At 56.3% G+C, this 19663-nt stretch overlaps 1 protein-coding gene across 1 annotated transcript in view; it reads right to left on the bottom strand.

Annotated features, from left to right (window-relative positions):
- Positions 1 to 916: 916 nt before the first annotated feature.
- Positions 917 to 19663, bottom strand: part of MRPS6 (mitochondrial ribosomal protein S6) — a 45039-nt gene continuing 26292 nt past the window's right edge. Inside the window, exons 2-3 of the mRNA XM_071569077.1 lie at positions 12331 to 12470; positions 917 to 1616 (exon numbers count right to left, since the gene is read on the bottom strand). Coding sequence (XP_071425178.1) covers positions 1436 to 1616; positions 12331 to 12470 — 321 coding nt within the window. The 3' untranslated portion in view covers positions 917 to 1435. The remainder of the gene's footprint in view (positions 1617 to 12330; positions 12471 to 19663) is intronic.

The following is a 19663-nucleotide window of genomic DNA, read 5'->3' as shown; positions in this document are numbered from 1 at the left end:
GAACTCCCAATGAACTCTGAACAGCCTTTCAGTCCATGCCCTATTTAAGTCAAGCTGAGGAGAAATCTTTAAGACACATTTAAAAAAATATTCTGTATTTCTGTTTGCACTTTGGCCACCCCAAGTGTGGCTTTGGGGCAGCAGGGGCAGCTCAGGGAGCCAAAACTGCAGCACAGACTCCCAGGCCTCTGAGTCCTCCTTTCCATGGAGGGAAGGATGTCCCACAGGCAAGGACCACGGATGGGCAAAGCTCTGCCTGGAGCAGGAGCAACCTCAGCACAGAGACTGGGAGCAACCACAACCTCCTCCACACTCAGCTGCATTCCCTCTCTTCTTCCACTGCTTTTTCCAGGGAAGAAGAGACCAAATGGGACAGTCTGCACTGAAAAGGAGATTTAAACAAATAAAAAAGCCACACACACAAAAAATCCCAACCAACCAAAGCACACATGTTGGTGCCTCCTAAAGAAAGATGCAGGGGAAGAGAAGGGCTGGTTTTTAATGAAGACACTCAAAAGAAACACCGAGTTCTTTTCCCCCTCCAAGTTCTGCAGCCCAAGGAAAAAGGAGAACCCCACTCCAGAAAGGATCCAGCTCCTGAATTCAGTGAGGAACAGGAGGCTGAACTCCAGCCATGTCCTGTTTCATGAGGGCCCATCTCCCTCCTGTTTTCACAAGAGCCAAAAATACATATTAAGATCTTTTCATCCCCTTCTCATAAGAGAAAAAAAAAAGACAAAAATACCCCCTAAGACTTTTGTCCTGGTGTTTTTTTCAGTTGGAAACATCCAGTTGATGGTAAAAAAAAAAGCACCTTTCCTTCTCCTGGTCACCTAAACCAGGATTAGGCTCCAAGTTGCCCCCTGGAAGTTTCTAGAGAGAAGAATTTTTTACCTGTCCTATGAACAAAGTTCTCACCTCAAAGGGCTCTGACGTGGCTTTTGGCACCTCGAGTTATTTTTCATCTCGTACCTTTTTCTGCTTTCAAAACATGAATCAAGTTTTATTTTTAATCACACTTTTATTCCCCTTCTCCCCCCCAAAAAAAAAAACAAGCCAAAACCAAAAAAGCCCCCAGCAAATCCCATCCTGCCCTGCTCCATTTCCTCCCCAGCCTTCTGCAAACACACACTCTGAATAAACCTCTGGCAGAAATGCTGGTTTGAGTGTCCTGCTGGTGGAGAATCTTCATTCCCAACATAAAGCTCCAAGAGAAAAGCAAACTCCTCTTCAGAGCTGTCAAACATCAAGATAAGCACAGAGATTATGGCTGTTTAAAGGATGGGAAACCAAAGGAACCCCTCAGGTGTCCCAATTCCTTCACCACACACACACCCCAGGGCAAGGCTGGTTGGCTTGGAGAGCTCTGAGTTACCAAAACCACCTTCCAAAGTGGCAACAACCAACTTGTAAGGTGTCAAAAATTTTGGGGGAGTCACTTCTTGCTGGCACTGAGCTGCTCCTCAGGGCTCACTGGGTTCATGCCAGGGCACTCCTCTGCCTTGGCCAAGGGGTGCTTGATGAAGCCCTGCCTGATGACATCGATGTCCCGTCCCAGGTGCTCCATCATGGTCGAGACGATGGAAGGAGGAGCCTCCAGGTCTATCAAGAAATACCTGCAAGGAGAAAGAGGCAACATGAAAGGAAACCCCTGCACTGCAACAGCTGCAGCTCAAGGAACTGGCCCAGGGGGTTTCCTCAGTGACATTTGTGCATTTTCTTTCTTGGATTTTGGCACCAGAGTTGTTGGAAATGAAAGCTCAGGGTTCTGATTTCAAAGATGAAAAAGTTCAACTGAACTCTCCTTTGTTAGTCATGAAATCAAGGAATGTCCTGAGGTGGGAGGGACCCCCAGGACCAGCCAGTGCCACCCTGGCCCTGCCCAGCACACCCAACAGTCACCCCTGGCCCTGCCCAGCACACCCCAACAGTCCCCCCTGCCCTGTCCCATTGCCCAAAGGCTCCTGCAGCTCTGGCAGCCTCGGGGCCGTGCCCACTGCCCTGGGGAGTCTGGGCAGTGCCCACCACCCTCTGGGGAAGAGCCTTTGGCTGAGATCCCACCTGCCCCTGCCCTGGTACAGCTCCAGCCGTGCCCTGGGCCTGGCCCTGCTCTCAGGGCTCAGAGATGGAGCTGCCCCTCGGGAGGAGCTGCAGCCCCTGCTGAGCTCTGCCCTCAGTGCCCTCTGCTCCAGCTGGATAAGCCCAGTGCCCTCAGCTGCCCCTCAGGTGGGCCCTTCACTGTATTTCCACAATAAATTCCCTTGCTGAGGAACTGCAGCTCCTTCAGGAGCCCGAGCACAATTTTGCAAGAGGTTTCTGACACTCCAGTTCACCTGAGGAGCCAAGAGATGCCCTGCCCTTCCCTGCCCTGTGTCACACGGGGCACAAATGCAGAGTCAGAACCCTTTTCTTCATGAGATGTACCTGAAATTCATCTGCAACATCAGGTCTACTGTTCCTGCAGGTGAGACCAACCAAGTGTATAAATAACCCTACAGAGTGCAAAAAATCACAGAATCCCAGACCCCAAAGCCCCCCCAGTGCCACCCCTGCCATGGCAGGGACACCTGCCACCAGCCCAGGCTGCTCCAAGCCCTGTCCAACCTGGCCTGGGACACTCCCAGGGATGGGGCAGCCACAGCTGCTCTGCCCAACCTGTGCCAGGGCCTGCCCACCCTCCCAGACACCAATTCCTTCCCAATATCCCATCCAGCCCTGCCCTCTGGCACTTTGAAGCCATTCCCCTTGTCCTGTCCCTCCAGCCCTTGCAAATGGTCTCTCTCCATCTTTCTTGTGGCTCCTTCAGCTCCTGGAAGGCCACACTGAGGTCCCCCCAAAGCTTCTCCTCTCCAGGCTGGCCAATGCCAGCTGTGCCAGCCTTTCCTCCCAGCAGAGCTGCTCCATCCTCTGCCCATCCTGGTGTCCATGGCCACTCCTCCTCCTTTGAAATGTTGTGAAGGAACCAGCACTGCCAACAGAGCTGGACCCAGAATCCTGCCTGCATTCCAGAGAGTATTCCAAGGGCCAGGACAAGGACAAATCTCCTCTCCTGCTGCTCCTGGTGCTGCTCAACCTCAATCTCCTCTCCTGCCCCTGAGCCGCTGCCCCTGGTGCTCCTCAACCCCAACCTCCTCTCCTGCTGCCCCTGGTGCTCCTCAACCCCAACCTCCTCCTGCCCCTGGTGCTCCTCAATCCAAATCTCCTCTCCTGCTGCCCCTGGTGCTCCTCAATCCAAATCTCCTCTCCTGCTGCCCCTGGTGCTCCTCAGCCCCAACCTCCTCTCCTGCTGCCCCTGGTGCTCCTCAGCCCCAACCTCCTCTCCTGCTGCCCCTGGTGCTCCTCAGCCCCAACCTCCTCTCCTGCTGCCCCTGGTGCTCCTCAGCCCCAACCTCCTCTCCTGCTGCCCCTGGTGCTCCTCAGCCCCAACCTCCTCTCCTGCTGCCCCTGGTGCTCCTCAGCCCCAACCTCCTCTCCTGCTGCCCCTGGTGCTCCTCAGCCCCAACCTCCTCTCCTGCTGCCCCTGGTGCTCCTCAGCCCCAACCTCCTCTCCTGCTGCCCCTGGTGCTCCTCAGCCCCAACCTCCTCTCCTGCTGCCCCTGGTGCTCCTCAGCCCCAACCTCCTCTCCTGCTGCCCCTGGTGCTCCTCAGCCCCAACCTCCTCTCCTGCTGCCCCTGGTGCTCCTCAGCCCCAACCTCCTCTCCTGCTGCCCCTGGTGCTCCTCAGCCCCAACCTCCCCTCCTGCTGCCCCTGGTGCTCCTCAGCCCCAACCTCCCCTCCTGCTGCCCCTGGTGCTCCTCAGCCCCAACCTCCTCTCCTGCCCCTGGTGCTCCTCAGCCCCAACCTCCTCTCCTGCTGCCCCTGGTGCTCCTCAGCCCAAATCTCCTCTCCTGCCCCTGGTGCTCCTCAGCCCAAATCTCCTCTCCTGCCCCTGGTGCTCCTCAGCCCCAACCTCCTCTCCTGCCCCTGGTGCTCCTCAGCCCAAATCTCCTCTCCTGCCCCTGGTGCTCCTCAGCCCCAACCTCCTCTCCTGCCCCTGGAGCTCCTCCAGCAGTGTTGGGGTTGCTGTCCCTCCCTCCCAGGGCTGCTCTGCCCTCAGCACGGGTGGAATTTTCCATGGCACTGTGATCCACTCAGGGGAGGGAGGAGGAGCTGCTGCCTCCTCCAGAACAGGGATGGGATCCCAGCACACCAAACAACCCCCAGCACCAGGCAGGGGTGGCCCTGCCCAGGCAGGAAAACAGGGAGAAGGGAATGGGAAAAACAGGCTGGAAAAACAGTGTTTGTGCATCCAAGGAAGAGAAGGAAGGAATAAGGAATCCCAATGCAAGCCCTGAGACATCAACCCTCCAACCTCCAGCTCAGGCTGATGGTGACCCAACACCCAGCAAAGAACCCCAAATCCTGGGGAGACACAGAGGGAAAATCCAGGAGGGCAGCAGGGAAAGCCTCGGGCTGTTGCAAAGAGAAATGCAGAAGCATTTCCGCTCTCGAGGAGTCACCAGGGGAGAAATGCAGGAAAATTCCACTGCTTCCCTCTGAGAGCACAGTTATTTTTGTCCTCCTGCTTGGCTGCAAACACTGGGATGATTTAAATGCAGGAGAGCAGAGTGGGATGTAGGAAAACAATGCATTGAGTGGCAAAAAAAAATTAAAATATAACAGGGTCTCGAAGAAAGGAGGATGTGCCTTTGCATCAAATTGGAATCAAAAGAAAAACATCCCCCAGTTTCATTTCTCATTTTTAACATATTCAAGCCAGAAGCTCTTTGACCTTTGAGCCCTGAGGACACTCAAATAGGTTCCTTTCCAATGGACAGTGCAGAACTTCAGAGAACCTGTGCCAAAATTCACCCTGAAATCCTCCTGGAGCCCAACCCTGCCAGCCTGGGCAGCTGAGGGGGCACTGGCACATGTGGGGGGCATGGAAGGGGCTGGGTGCCCCCAAAAGTGCCTTCCCTCAAGGAGGTGGAAGACATGGAGGAAAGAAGATGTTCAGAGGAACACAGAGAGGTGGAACCTGGAGCAGGGACATGGGACACACCTGGAGTTCACCACCCCAAGGTGCTGGAGCAGCTCAGTGCTTCTCCCCACCAAGGGCATCCCACAGAAATGAAGTTTTTTTGGCTTCCTAAATGGTCTTTTCATCTTTAGGGCCACTGGAATGGGGTGATTTGTCTTTCTGCTGAACTCCTGTGGCTCCTGCTCCTCCTCAGCAGGACAGAGAGGCAAGTCCAGGCTCAGGGGGATCATCTGGTGGCTGCAAGGACCAGGAAATGGATTCCTTTGAGCTCTCCAAGTGGATGGAAGTCCCTCAAAATCACAAGGACAGCACTGGGGAAGCTCCAGATGGAGTTCCAAGCTGGGTCTTAGTGCCCAGACTGTGCCCCAGCAACGCTGGAAATAACCCACAAAGAGCAACCCCTGTGCCACCCTCAGCCTGCAGGAATGGCACTGCCAAAGTCTGCACAGCCAATTACTGAGCTAATTAAATAATGGCAGGGTATTTTCACAGAATCATTACTGATGAAAAAGCCCTGCCAGCCCCTAGAGCCCACCCTGTGCCCAATGCCCACCTTGGCAAAGCCCTGCCAGCCCCTGGAGCCCACCATGCCCCATGCCCCCCTTAGCAAAGCCCTGCCAGCCCCTGGAACCCACCCTGTGCCCGATGCCCACCTTGGCAAAGCCCTGCCAGCCCCTAGAGCCCACCCTGTGCCCAATGCCCACCTTGGCAAAGCCCTGACAGCCCCTGGAGCCCACCGTGCCCCATGCCCCCCTTAGCAAAGCCCTGCCAGCCCCTGGAGCCCACCGTGCCCCATGCCCCCCTTAGCAAAGCCCTGCTAGCCCCTGGAACCCACCCTGTGCCCGATGCCCACCTTGGCAAAGCCCTGCCAGCCCCTGGAACCCACCCTGTGCCCAATGCCCACCTTGGCAAAGCCCGCCCAGCCCCTGGAGCCCCCCTTGTGCCCCATGCCCACCTTGGCAAAGCCCTGCCAGCCCCTGGAGCCCACCCTGTGCCCGATGCCCACCTTGGCAAAGCCCTGCCAGCCCCTGCAGCCCACCCTGTGCCTGATACCCACCTTGTCCCCCAGCCCAGAGCACTCAGTGCCATGGCCAGTCCTGCCTTGGGCACCTCCAGGGGTGCCCTTGGCCTCTTGCCCAGCCACTGTCACAGCACCCCCAGGGCCACTTTCCAGCTCCTCTGCCCCCAGCCTGTAGCACAGCATGGGGCTAAAAAAATTAAATTAATTAAAAAGAATGAAGAAAGTAAAAATGAAAAAATACTGTCAGACTGCAAAAGAGAAACCTCCCTGACCTGTGTGGAGTCTTTGAAAAGTGATGCTCAAGGGCAGCATCAGGAGTTGGAAAAATGGTCAGGAACAGGGTGAAGTTCCACAGACAGTGTTGATGTGCTCCTGTCACCTCCTGTAACCCATCTCAGAACCCCCAGGAGGGGCTGATTCCCACCCCACCACTGTTGGAGAGGGGTGATGTGCTCCTGTCACCTCCTGCCTCCTGTAACCCATCTCAGAACCCCCAGGAGGGGCTGATTCCCACCCCACCACTGTTGGAGAGGGGTGATGTGCTCCTGTCACCTCCTGCCTCCTGTAACCCATCTCAGAACCCCCAGGAGGGGCTGATTCCCACCCCACCACTGTTGGAGAGGGGTGATGTGCTCCTGTCACCTCCTGCCTCCTGTAACCCATCTCAGAACCCCCAGGAGGGGCTGATTCCCACCCCACCACTGTTGGAGAAGACTAATGTGCTCCTGCCATCTCCTGTGACACAGCCCAGAACCCCCAGGAGGGTCTCACTCCCACCCCAGCACTGTTGAAGAGTGTAAATGTGCTCCTGTCACCTCCTGTGACACAGCCCAGAACCCCCAGAGGGGCTGATTCCCACCCCACCACTGTTGGAGAGGATTGATGTGCTCCTGTCACCTTTGTGCCACCTGCAACCCATCTCAGAACCCCCAGGAGGGTCTCACTCCCACCCCACCACTGTTGGAGAGGATTGATATGCTCCTGTCACCTTTGTGCCACCTGCAACCCAACTCAGAACCCCCAGGAGGGTCTCACTCCCACCCCACCACTGCTGGAGAGGACTGATGTGCTCTTGTCACCTCCTGCCTCCTGCAACCCATCTCAGAACACCCCCAGAGGGGCTGATTCCCACCCCACCACTGTTGGAGAAGATTGATGTTCTCCTGCCACCTCTGTGCCACCTGTGACCCATCTGAGAACCCCCAGAGGGGCTCCCTCCCACCCCACCACTGTTGGAGAAGATTGATGTTCTCCTGCCACCTCTGTGCCACCTGTGACCCATCTGAGAACCCCCAGAGGGGTTCCCTCCCACCCCACCTCTGTTGGAGAAGATTGATGTTCTCCTGCCACCTCTGTGCCACCTGTGACCCATCTGAGAACCCCCAGAGGGGCTCCCTCCCACCCCACCACTGTTGGAGTGGCCACCACACCCCACCCAGGAGCTGGCACCAGGATTTAGGGCATCAGCAAACGGTGCCAGCACCTCCACACCTCAGACTTTGCTCAGTGCCCCTGAAAAGCACCAGCATTCCAAACTGCACTTCCACAGGGGAGGTGGAGGGAAGCAAACCCCAAACCCTTCAGAGCTCTGCTGCTTGAGGAACATCCACACTGAAAGGACCAGCATGTGGACAAAAGACTTTGAAGGAAAAGTAAAGGTTCAAGTCATCAATGAAGAAAGCCCCATCTAGTGGAAGGAGACAATCAACTGAGCAGAAAACACTCCAAACGTGCATAGTCCACAAGGATTCCAGCTGGGCTTTGTCTCATCCAAGGGCAATGCAGCCCCAGAACTCCTTTTTGCTGGAACAGCTCAAGGTGTTCTGAAATCCGAACAGAAACAGGTTGTGCATTAACCACAAACTTCCTTTAGGGGTGTTAAGAAGGGGAAAGTTGCTCCCCTTTAACCTGTTTCTCTTTCCTCCTCTTTAGCCTTCAACAACCATGAAAATCATCAGGAGGTTCTATATGAGCAAAGCCAAACATGTTGGTGTCTGCAGGACCAAACCCTTTAATGGTTTGGTTGCACCCAGGGGGTGGGAGGAGGGTTTGGGCAAACTTGCCAACACTCCAGAGAAAGTTCTGACAGGGAATTATCATTTCAGCCCTTCAAATGAATCCAGTTGTCTCCAGGGGGGTGATTAGCAGAGGACACTCCACATCTCTTGTCCACGTGGAGTGTTTCGTTCTGCCCCGAGCTCCTGCTGAAAGGGGAATTGTGCAAGTGCAGTTCCCAAGCTCAGAGACCTCCTGGCAAGAGGAGAAGTTTGAACATGTAACATCATTTCCATAAATGTGCTTCCAGCAGAGCCAAATGTCTCCGTGGTGCCCAGAGATCTGTGGGCTCCCCACCCCTGAAGGGCTGAAGGCCAGGCAGGAGCAGCCTGGGATGGTGGAAGGTTCCCTGCCCATGCCAGGGGGCTGGAGTGAAATGATCTCCAAGATTCCTGCCAGCCCCAACCATTCCATGATTCCACACCTAATTACTGAAATATTCCTCTTAATGACCATCTGTACCAGCCCACTGAGGCCCCAAGAAACTGAGGCAACTGAGTCACACACAGGTAACAAAGGCAAAACAAGGTGTCCCCGCAGGGTGACCCATCACTCCACACCCTCAGCCACCCTGAGGAGCTGGAGGTCATTGCTGGGAAGGCCAGGACAGTCCCCAAACCTCCCCCACAGTGGCAGAGGAGAACCTGCTCCTGGTGGTGCTGCAGGGCCTCGGCAAAGGACCTCCTTGCGTTGCCATCAAGGCTGGCAGAGACCTTCAGGGTCACCCAGTGCCACCAGAATCCCACCTAAGACATGGCCCCATCCAGACCCCTCAGGGACACTCCCTGGGACACTCATTCCAGTTCCTGACCACTCCTGAAGGGAAAAACTGTTCCTAATCTCCAACCTGACCCTGCCCTGGTTCCACCACCCGAGTCCAGAGCACCCCCAGACACCAGCCTGGACCTCCTGATCCCACTGCCCTGGTCCTGAGCTGCCCCTGGCAGTGCCCAGTGACCTCCCACATTCCCTGGGCACATGGAAAGAGAAGGTCCCAAAAAGGCAGCTCGGCAGGGACAAAGTCAGAGCCAGGTTTGCAGCCTGAGAGGACAAGCAGGGTGGGGACACTGGGGAGGGAACAGCCCAACACAGAGATGGACACAGAGCAGGCAAAAAGCAAAAGCCACCTCTTCACACTCAGGTTTGAAAGGGAGAAAAGAACAAGGCAGGGGAAAACTGGCAAAGAGAACACAGAAATTGCTGTGAATAACCAGGATTGGGCAGAGTTTAGCTGGAGAAAGCAGAAATCACAGAATCATGGAATGGTTTGGGGTGGAAGGGACCTTAAAGCTCTTCCAGTTCCACCCAGCGACACCTTCCACTGTCCCAGGTTGCTCCAAGCCCCATTCTTAGAGCCTTCAACACTTCCATAGCAACAAAAATGCCAATAATAACTCGATAAAATGAAGCCAATGACATGGTAAAGGTGTGGGGAGGAGGGTGTGAAAACATCCCTGTTTTCCAGGGGGATTTGGGGCAACCCCACACAAAAAGCCCAGGAGAAGGGCAAGGCCATGGTGCCCTGGCAGGTCCCAGAGCTGCCCAGGCTGGTGGGAATCTCCTCAACACAGGGAACAGAAATAAGAATGGAAACAACATTGCAGGGGGGATAAAAAAATCACTGACAACAACCTGCAAATTCAAAGCCAAATATTCACCCCCAGTTCCACCTGGCCCCTTCCTGCTCCTCCAAGGTCACCAAGTCCTCATCTGCAGCTTTGGGCCACCACCTCCCCAGGGGAGGGTGGCAAAGGAGCCATCACCACCCCAGAGGAGGGTGGCACTCCTGGTTTGTCACCAAGTCCTCATCTGCAGCTTTGGGCCATCACCTCCCCAAGGGAGGGGGGCAGAGGAGCCATCACCTCCCCAAGGGAGGGGGGTAGAGGAGCCATCACCTCCCCAAGGGAGGGGGGCAGAGGAGCCATCACCTCCCCAAAGGGAGGGGGGCAGAGGAGCCATCACCTCCCCAAAGGGAGGGGGGCAGAGGAGCCATCACCTCCCCAAAGGGAGGGGGGCAGAGGAGCCATCACCTCCCCAAGGGAGGGGGGCAGAGGAGCCATCACCTCCCCAAGGGAGGGGGGCAGAGGAGCCATCACCTCCCCAAGGGAGGGGGCACTCCTGGTTTGTCACAGACTCCTCATCTGCAACTTGGAGCCATCACCTCTCCAAAGGAGGGTACCAATCCTGGGGGATTTTCCCAGCTCTGTTCTGCAGCTGCCCTTATGGCACCTCCCCGAACCCCAACCCACCCTCCATGCCCTCCGTGCCCCCCAGGTACCCCCCTGGGTGATGCCCTGAGTGCCACAGGGCTGTGACTGAGGCAAACAGGCAAAGCACCAAGTGCCAAGGCACAGCCTGAGCCACCACCACGTTTCAAGCAGTTGCTCCCAGTGTGGTGGAGCCTTCCCTGGAAAGGAATTCCAGGCTCCTGGAGCATCCCAAACAACATTCCTTGATTCAGGTGCCAGTCCACACCTTATTCAAATGAGCTGCCCCTTGTTTGTGCCAGGAAGAAGCAGCCCCTGGTCCCATAATGCAATATTTGAAATCCAACCCCCCCGTGGCAAAAGCAGATTAAACACAACTCCTTAACAACAAATAGTGGGGAGGAAAGCCAAGACTTGGCACAAACCTGCTGCCCATTGGCAGGGAGAGCATTGGCATCCTTGTTCATGGCATTCCAAAGGTTTGCAGAGACAGGGACATGGGCAAATAAACTGAATTTCCACACCCAACCCCAGTGGGCCCAGTGTGTCCCTGTCCCATTTTATCCATCCAGCAGCTGAACAGGATTGGTTCTAATTTTGCTGCTCCAATCACACTTTAAAAACAAAATATTAATGCCCCACCATGGCAATGAGGAGCATAAATATGAATTTGCAGCTAATTCAGCCTCAGTATCAGCAAGGCAGTGATTTCAAAGTTTGATTCTTGAGATGGACTCAAACAATCCCCAAATACTGTTCATAGTTACCTAAAAGCAAGAGCTGCCAAGAGCAGGTCTCCAAAAATAAAAAAAAAGGAGAGTGTTTCTTCCCCAGCAGCTGCACTGCAAAGGCCTCAGCTTATCTTAACATCCATATTTAAATTTATTGATAAATAAAATAAAGCACCTGCTCAGTGAGGGGAAGTCCCTGAGGAGAAGAAAGTCAATTGTTTGTGGGGTGTGAGGGGAGTAAAACCCATCACCAAAACAAAGTTGGGCTGGGCTGGGACTGGGGCTACGACAACGTGGGGACCAAAACTGACACCACACAGAAGGAAAGGCAGAAAAGAGTGAAAGCAGAGCACACTCAGCCACCAGGAGCCACTCAGCACCTTGGTGGGACCACACAGGACTCCTCCAGCAGGCACAGGGAAGAGCAGGTCAGACTCATCTCTGTGGCTTTCAAAGGAGCAGCACCAAAGGTTCATAGAATCACAGAATGGATTGGGTGGGAAAAGACCTCCCAGATCATCAAGTCCAACCCTTGGGCCAACTCCAGTCCCTTTACCAGATCATGGCACTCAGTGCCACGGCCAAGCTCAGCTGAAAAACCTCCAGGGATGGGGAATCCACCCCCTCTCTGGGCAGCCCATTCCAATCCCTGAGCACTCTCTCTGCAAAGAAGTTTTTCTGCTCTCCAACTTCAATTTCCCCTGGCAGAGCTTGAGCCCATCGTGCCCCCTTGTCCTATTGCTGAGTGCCTGGGAGAAGAGACCAACCCCCACGTGGCCACAACTTCCCTTCAGGCAGTTCCAGACAGTGCTGAGGTCACCTCTGAGCCTCCTCTTCTCCAGGCTGAACACCCCCAGCTCCCTCAGCCTCTCCCCACAGCACTTGTGCTCCAGTCCCTTCTCCAGCCTCGTTGCTCTTCTCAGTTGGGTTGGAAGAGACCTCGGAGATCATCAACCCTTGATCCAACCCTACTGTGATCACCAGCCCAGGGCACAGAGTGCCCTGGGCTGGTGATCACAGTGGGGTTGGATCAAGACATGGTGGATTTTCCGTCCCTGGAGGTGTTTCAGAGGACACTCAGTGCCACATCCAGTCCCTTCTCCAGCCTCATTGCTCTTCTCTGGCCCTGCTCCAGCCCCTCAAGATCTTTCCTCAACTGAGGGGCCCAGAACTGAACACAACACTCAAGGTGTGGCCTCCCCAAGGCAGAGTCCAGGGGAAGGGTCACTGCCCTGGGCCTGCTGGCCATGCTAGTTTGGATAGGTTGGTTGGAAGGAACACGCCCCACCACGTACCAGCCTCTCCTGTGGCGCTCCATGTGCTTGGAGATCTTGTAGGGCAGAGCCCTCTCCCCCAGGTTCTCCAGGTTCCTCACCACAGCTCCCCTGGCCATCAGGGCCTCCACGGTGCGTCTCAGCACTGCTGCTGTCTCAGCCTGTGAGAGAGGGGGACAACAGGAGAAGTCCATAAATCAGGATGTTCTTATGGTGGGACAGGAGCGACACCTGGACTTGGACAGCTCAGCGCTGGGAGAGAAGGTTCTGCAACCTCAGAGGGCAAAGTGGGAGAAGAACCTCTCCGTGGGGAGGAGAACCTTCACGTGGGGAGGAGAACCTTCACGTGGGGAGGAGAACCCTCACCTGGGGAGGAGAACCCTCACCTGGGGAGGAAAGCTTTTAGGGACAACTCCCCTGTGGATTGTGGCAGCAGCAAAGGTTTCAGTTCGCAGCAGTTTCAACCCCAGGCCCAGCAGAGGAGGGAGGAGAAGGCAGGTGATGGATGGAACTCACCTGGTGCCACTCTGGGTGAGCCTGGCATGGCTCTAAGGGAATGCATGTGGCCAGCACCAGTTTTAGGGTGCCTGGACCATCCTTGCTCATCAATATGGTTCACCAGGACATTTAGAGAGAGCAGAGTGGGGAGAACATGAATCTGGGGGGTGATCCAAGAGAACAAAGAGCACCAGGTGGGTTTGACATCGGTACTTCAACTGCACTGGGGAGCACTTGGAGAGCCATGGAATGTTCTGAGCTGGGAGGGACCCCCAGGGACCAGCCACTGCCACCCTGGCCCTGCCCAGCACACCCCAACAGTCCCCCCTGCCCTGTCCCCTTGCCCAAAGGCTCCTGCAGCTCTGGCAGTCTCGGGGCCGTGCCCACTGCCCTGGGGAGCCTGGGCAGTGCCCACCACCCTCTGGGGGAAGAGCCTTTGGCTGAGATCCCACCTGCCCCTGCCCTGGCACAGCTCCAGCCGTGCCCTGGGCCTGGCCCTGCTCTCAGGGCTCAGAGATGGAGCTGCCCCTCGGGAGGAGCTGCAGCCCCTGCTGAGCTCTGCCCTCAGTGCCCTCTGCTCCAGCTGGACAAGCCCAGTGCCCTCAGTTGTCCCTCAATGGCCCCTTCAGGCCCTTCCCCATCTCCCTGTCCCTCCTTTGGACACTCCCCACCAGCTTTAGATCTTTTTCACACTCTGGCACCCCAAACCCCCCCAGCACTGGAGGTGAGGCTGCCCCAGAGCAGGGCAGAGCTGGACAATCTCCCCCAGAGCTGTGCCTGATGCCCCCCAGGACACACAGCTGGCTGGGCTGGCACTGCTGACTCATGTGCCATTTGGCCCCTTGGCTAAATCCCTGCATCTCCTTCCCTCCACACCTTTTGGAGATTTAAGGAACTAACACAGTAATTAGTCCAACACACAGAGATTTCACCCCTCAGCAAAACAAGTTGGAGGGACAGGCAGCCAAAGAGCCAGGAAGGAAACCAGAGGCAACGTCCTCCTGCTCCCTGTGTGCCAGGGCCCCTCAGAGCACTGAGCCTCTGGGTGGTGCCACCCACCAACAGCCATGGAAATGGGCACCAAAGCAGAGGGAGAAGGTCTGGAGAAGAGCTGCAAGCTGGGACACTCTCAGCAGCAAGGAGTGTTTTGAGGAACAGGAAGGAGCATGAATGGATGTCCAGCTGAACCCAACCATGATGGACAGTTGGAGTCTGCATCCCTTGCAGAATCCATAGCAAGAGACAGCCCAGGCTGCTTGGCCAGTGAGGTGGGAACAGCTGGGAATAGAGAAGGGACAGAAGAGCAGATTTCCAGCTGTATTCAGACCTTATTAAATCAGACCAACATCACAGACCTTCTCACTCAGAAGGAGATCTGTGGAAATCTTCAGTCACCTTGTCACTCACACAACTTGAAGTTACTTTCCTGGGTCCGAGGGACAGATCACAGCATGGTGTGATCAAGAAGTCTAAAGGTTTGAAGAGTCCTTCAGGACCATCCAGTCCCACCATCACCATCAGGATCACCCCCAGTCCATGTCCCCAAGGGCCACATTCAGACCCCTCTGGGACACTCCAGACACAGTGACTGCCCCACCTCCCTGGGACACTCATTCCAAGGCCTGACCACTCTGGCACTGAAAATATTTCTTCTTACATCTAATTTGGACCTGCCCTGGTGCAGTTTGAGGTCATTTCCTCTTCTCCTTTCCCTTGGGCAGAAGAGCCTGACCCCCACCTACAACCTCCTGTCATGAGCTGTGGGGAGCCATGAGGTGCCCCCTGACAGACCCTCCTGAACCACCACTCAGGTTTAACTCAAATATCACGACTAAACTCTCTGCTCTGTGTCCCTCAAACCCCAAATGACACAGGAGCTTCTTGTCTCCTCTTCCCACACCCCCAGCTCAGCACATTCCCCGAGTGGCTCCACATCCAACGTGCTGGGCAGTTTCTGAACACAATGAAGCCCAAAGATTCCACTCCCATGTCTTTAAACACGAAACCAAACAAAAAGAACAAGCAAAGAAAGCCACAGATTTCTCCATTCGGGACTGTAAAATATTACACTTTTTTGCAACCTTCTCCACTTGTGGTCATACTTTGAAAACACAAACTAATGGTCGGGTTTGAAGGCTTGTCACTGCAATCCCTCTCATTCTCCCTCTCCAAAACATGCCCTGGGTTACCCCAGCTCACCCAAAGCCACGAGCCCAGCTATAAAAAGGCCTCTCCTGCCTGCAATCCCACAGGCACAGGTTGCTGGGTTTGCCTCGGAGCCAGAGCAGGAGAGGGCACAGCAAATGGCACTGCCTGGCTCCCAACCCTGCAGCCACAAGAGTTTTTTCCTGAAGAGCCACCACTAATTCCAGTGCCACAGATGTGAGGAGGCAAAGATGGGACAGAGAGAAGGAGAGACTGGAAGCTGGTGCCAGGATGTTGGTGTTGGAGAGCAGGAAGAGCCTGCAAGAGCAGCAAAGCCCTGGATTGTAATTCTAGCTCTGGTTACCCCCTCCTGCTGCCACAGTCAAACCAGAGCCCTTTCAACTGCTCTCACCCCTGGTGAACTTGGTGAACTTTGGCAGTGAACTTGGTGAACCCGCTCAGAGAACTTGGTGGACCTTGTCAGTGAACTTGGGGGACCCGGCTCAGAGAACTCGGGGGACCCGGCTCAGAGAACTCGGGGGACCCGGCTCAGAGAACTCAGTTCACTTCAGTCGGCCATGAGTTGTTACTTTGTTCTCAGAAAGGGACAGAATCCCAGGATGGTGAGGCTGGAAGGGACCCCAGAGGGTCATCTGCTCCAGCAGGGCCATCCCAGAGCACGTGGATTGTGCCCAGGTGGGTCTGGAATGTCCCCAGGGAGGAGCCTCCACCCCTCTCTGGGCTCTGCTCAGGGCTGGGGCACTGCCCAGCAAAGAAGTTCTGCCTCCTGTGCAGGTGGCACTTGCTGGGCATCAGTTCCTGCCCCTTCCTCTGGTGCCATTGCTGGGCCCCTGAGCAGAGCCTGGTCCGTGCTCTGCCCCCTCCCTCAGGCACTGCCAGCCATGGGGAGGTGCCCTCAGTGTCCCCTGCTCTGCCCCCTCCCTGAGGCACTGCCAGCCATGGGGAGGTGCCCTCAGTGTCCCCTGCTCTGCCCCCTCCCTGAGGCACTGCCAGCCATGGGGAGGTGCCCTCAGTGTCCCCTGCTCTGCCCCCTCCCTCAGGCACTGCCAGCCATGGGGAGGTGCCCTCAGTGTCCCCTGCTCTGCCCCCTCCCTGCAGGCACTGCCAGCCATGGGGAGGTGCCCTCAGTGTCCCCTGCTCTGCCCCCTCCCTCAGGCACTGCCAGCCATGGGGAGGTGCCCTCAGTGTCCCCTGCTCTGCCCCCTCCCTGAGGCACTGCCAGCCATGGGGAGGTGCCCTCAGTGTCCCCTGCTCTGCCCCCTCCCTGTGGCACTGCCAGCCATGGGGAGGTGCCCTCAGTGTCCCCTGCTCTGCCCCCTCCCTGTGGCACTGCCAGCCATGGGGAGGTGCCCTCAGTGTCCCCTGCTCTGCCCCTTCCCTGTGGCACTGCCAGCCATGGGTGGGGTCTCCTGGAAGAAGTGACCAAAGGACTGTTGTCTACAGGTCAAATATTCCCCACTCCTCCTACCCCACCTATTTTCACCTTCCAGCTGCCCAAAGGAAACACCTTCACCCCACCATTCCCACCACTCACACCTGGCCCAGGTGCCACACCAAGCACAGGTGACTGCCAAGCTCTGAGTGCTTCTTCATCCCCCTGACCAGCCCCACCTCAAGTCCTGAGGTCAGTTCTGGGCCCCTCAAGGAGGAGACACTGAGGGGCTGGAGGGTGTCCAGGGCAGGGAACAGAGCTGGGAAGGAGCTGGAGCAGCAGCTGGGGGGGCTGGGGGGGTTTGTCTGGAGAAGAGGAGGCTCAGGGGGGACCTCATTGCTCTGCACAACTCCCTGCCAGGAGGGGGCAGTGAGGGGGGTCAGGCTCTTCTGCCATGGCCCAGGGGAAAGGGGGAGAGGAGATGGCCTCAAACTGTGCCAGGGCAGAGCAGGGATCAGGAACAACTTCTCCCTGCAGGAGTGGTCAGGCCCCCTGCAGGAATGAGTGTCCCAGGGAGGTGGGGCAGTCACTGTGTCTGGGAGTGTCCCAGAGGGGTCTGGATGTGGCCCTTGGGGACATGGATTGGGGGTGATCCTGGTGGCACTGGATGGCCCTGAAGGTCTTACCAGTCCCACAGAACTCACGTGGCAACCAGGAAATGTATGAGAGAGACAGGGAACAGTGGGAAAAACCAGGAACACTCTGATGGCAAAGTGTCTTCAGGCATGAGCTCATAGAATCATAGAATGGATTGGGTTGGAAAAGACCTCTGAGATCATCAAGTCCAACCCTTGGTCCAACTCCAGTCCCTTTACCAGATCATGGCACTCAGTGCCACGGCCAAGCTCAGCTGAAAAACCTCCAGGGATGGGGAATCCACCCCCTCTCTGGGCAGCCCATTCCAATCCCTGAGCACTCTCTCTGCAAAGAATTTCTTTCTGCTCTCCAACTTCAATTTCCCCTGGCAGAACTTGAGCCCATCGTGCCCCCTTGTCCTATTGCTGAGTGCCTGGGAGAAGAGACCAAGCCCCACCTGGCCAGAACTTCCCTTCAGGCAGTTCCAGACAGTGCTGAGGTCACCTCTGAGCCTCCTCTTCTCCAGGCTGAACACCCCCAGCTCCCTCAGCCTCTCCCCACAGCACTTGTGCTCCACTCCCTTCTCCAGCCTCATTGCCCTTCTCTGGACTCGCTCATCAACCATGAGAACAAGAGCAGCTTGGAGAGAGAGCAGAAAGGGGGCTGGAAATGAAGCTTTTGGGATGTTGATGCCTCCTAAAAACCAAGGAGCCACCCACCCACCCAGTGCTGAGGGGAAGGAACCAGAACCATGAGAGAGACCTGGCACCACTGCTCCAATTCCATCTCAGAGGGAGAGGACAGAAAATCCAGGGGATGGAAAAAACACAACTGGTCAACAAAGAACCTTGTCAGGCCACCAAAGCTCCTCCAAGAAGTCTTGAGAGAGAGAAAAGGGAGCAGACACCAAATAATTAATTTGAGGGCTCCTTTGGCCACTTGTTCAGTTCAACAGAAGCAGAAATAAATCCATCCCAAGTCACTCCACTGTCCCTTCAATGCAGGAACAGCAGCATAAAGTGACAGAATTTTTTTTGCTGGTTTCACAGTTCCAAAGGTTGTTCTGGGATTATTTACCAAGGTGGAAATCAAAGAATGCAAAATGCACGTTGAGAAGAAAGTGCAACCCCAAAGCAGCAAAACTAAGGGGGAAAACCAACTCCTCGCTGTCATTTACCACATAAGAAAACATCAGAAACTTATTGGAGAAAATGATTAACAATCATCAGATGGGTGAAGGAGCCAAGAAAATCAGGGGAATAAGAAAGAGCTTCCAGGAGAAACAAGGGGAGGTGGAATGAGTCACTTAATTGTCATACTCTGGTTTGGTACACGAGGAGAGAGATGAGAAAAATAAGATTATAAGATGAAGAACGGTCAGAACAGAAGAAATGAGTGCCAGGGTTAAAATCCATACCCAGGTCCAGAACTCGGCTCATGGCAGGGCTGGGCTTGGTCTGCCTGGGGAACAAACCTGAGCTGAGCCATTCCAGGCTGCAATTCCCATAAAAGCACAAACTGCACAGCAGGGCGGTGCCAGGGAGGGGCCCACCATGGCAGGGGAGTGCCAGGGAGGGGTCCCGCCACGGCAGGGGGGTGCCACAGCAGGGGGGTGCCAGGGAGGGGGTCCCCGCCACGGCAGGGGGGTGCCAGGGAGGGGGCCCCCGCCACGGCAGGGGGGTGCCAGGGAGGGGGCCCCCGCCACGGCAAGGGGGGTGCCAGCGAGGGGGCCCCCGCCACGGCAAGGGGGGTGCCAGCGAGGGGGCCCCCGCCACGGCAAGGGGGGTGCCAGCGAGGGGGCCCCCGCCACGGCAAGGGGGGTGCCAGCGAGGGGGCCCCCGCCACGGCAAGGGGGGTGCCAGCGAGGGGGCCCCCGCCACGGCAGGGGGGTGCCAGCGAGGGGGCCCCCGCCACGGCAGGGCAGGGTGAGAAGATCCAAACCCAGATGGAAGTGGGTGTGGAGCAAACAGAGGTGGGAGCTGCGATGCCCCCCGAGGAACAGGGGCTGTGATGGGCCAGGGAACAGCCACAGGAACAGGAGGGCTCCCAACAGCTCCTGCAATCCAGAACTGGGCAGGGATCACAGGTTGGGTTGGGTTGGGCGGCATTTTAAGGAACATCCAGTGCCACCCCTGCCATGGGCAGGGACACCTCCCACCAGCCCAGGCTGCTCCAAGCCCTGTCCAGCCTGGCCTGGGACACTCCCAGGGATGGGGCAGCCACAGCTGCTCTGCCCACCCTGTGCCAGGGCCTGCCCACCCTCCCAGCCAGCAATTCCTTCCCAATATCCCATCCATCCCTGCCCTCTGGCAGTGGGAGCCATTCCCATTGTCCTGTCCCTCCATCCCTTGTTCCCAGTCCCTCTCCAGCTCTCCTGGAGCTCTTTTAGTCTCTGGAAGGGGCTCTCAGGTCTCCCTCCTCAGCCTTCTCTTCTCCACGTGAGCATTCCCAGCTCTCCCAGCCTGGCTCCAGCCCTGGAATCCTCTCCATGGCCTCTCTGGAGAGGCCCCCAGCAGATCCACCTCTTGGTTGTGTTGGGGCCCCAGAACTTAGGAACCAGTTTCAGGGTTCTGGTCAATACTAAAAATAGTTGCTGACAAATTCAAGGGTTCTAAACACCATCATGACCAGGAAATCAAGTTGTCACCTTCCCCTGTCACAAACACCTGAAAAAAACATGAA

Source organism: Pithys albifrons, chromosome 1 (assembly GCF_047495875.1).
Source record: "Pithys albifrons albifrons isolate INPA30051 chromosome 1, PitAlb_v1, whole genome shotgun sequence".
Classification (NCBI taxonomy): Eukaryota; Metazoa; Chordata; class Aves; order Passeriformes; family Thamnophilidae; genus Pithys; species Pithys albifrons.
Note: the sequence above shows the minus strand (reverse complement) of the source record. Positions and strands in the feature narration are given on the sequence as shown.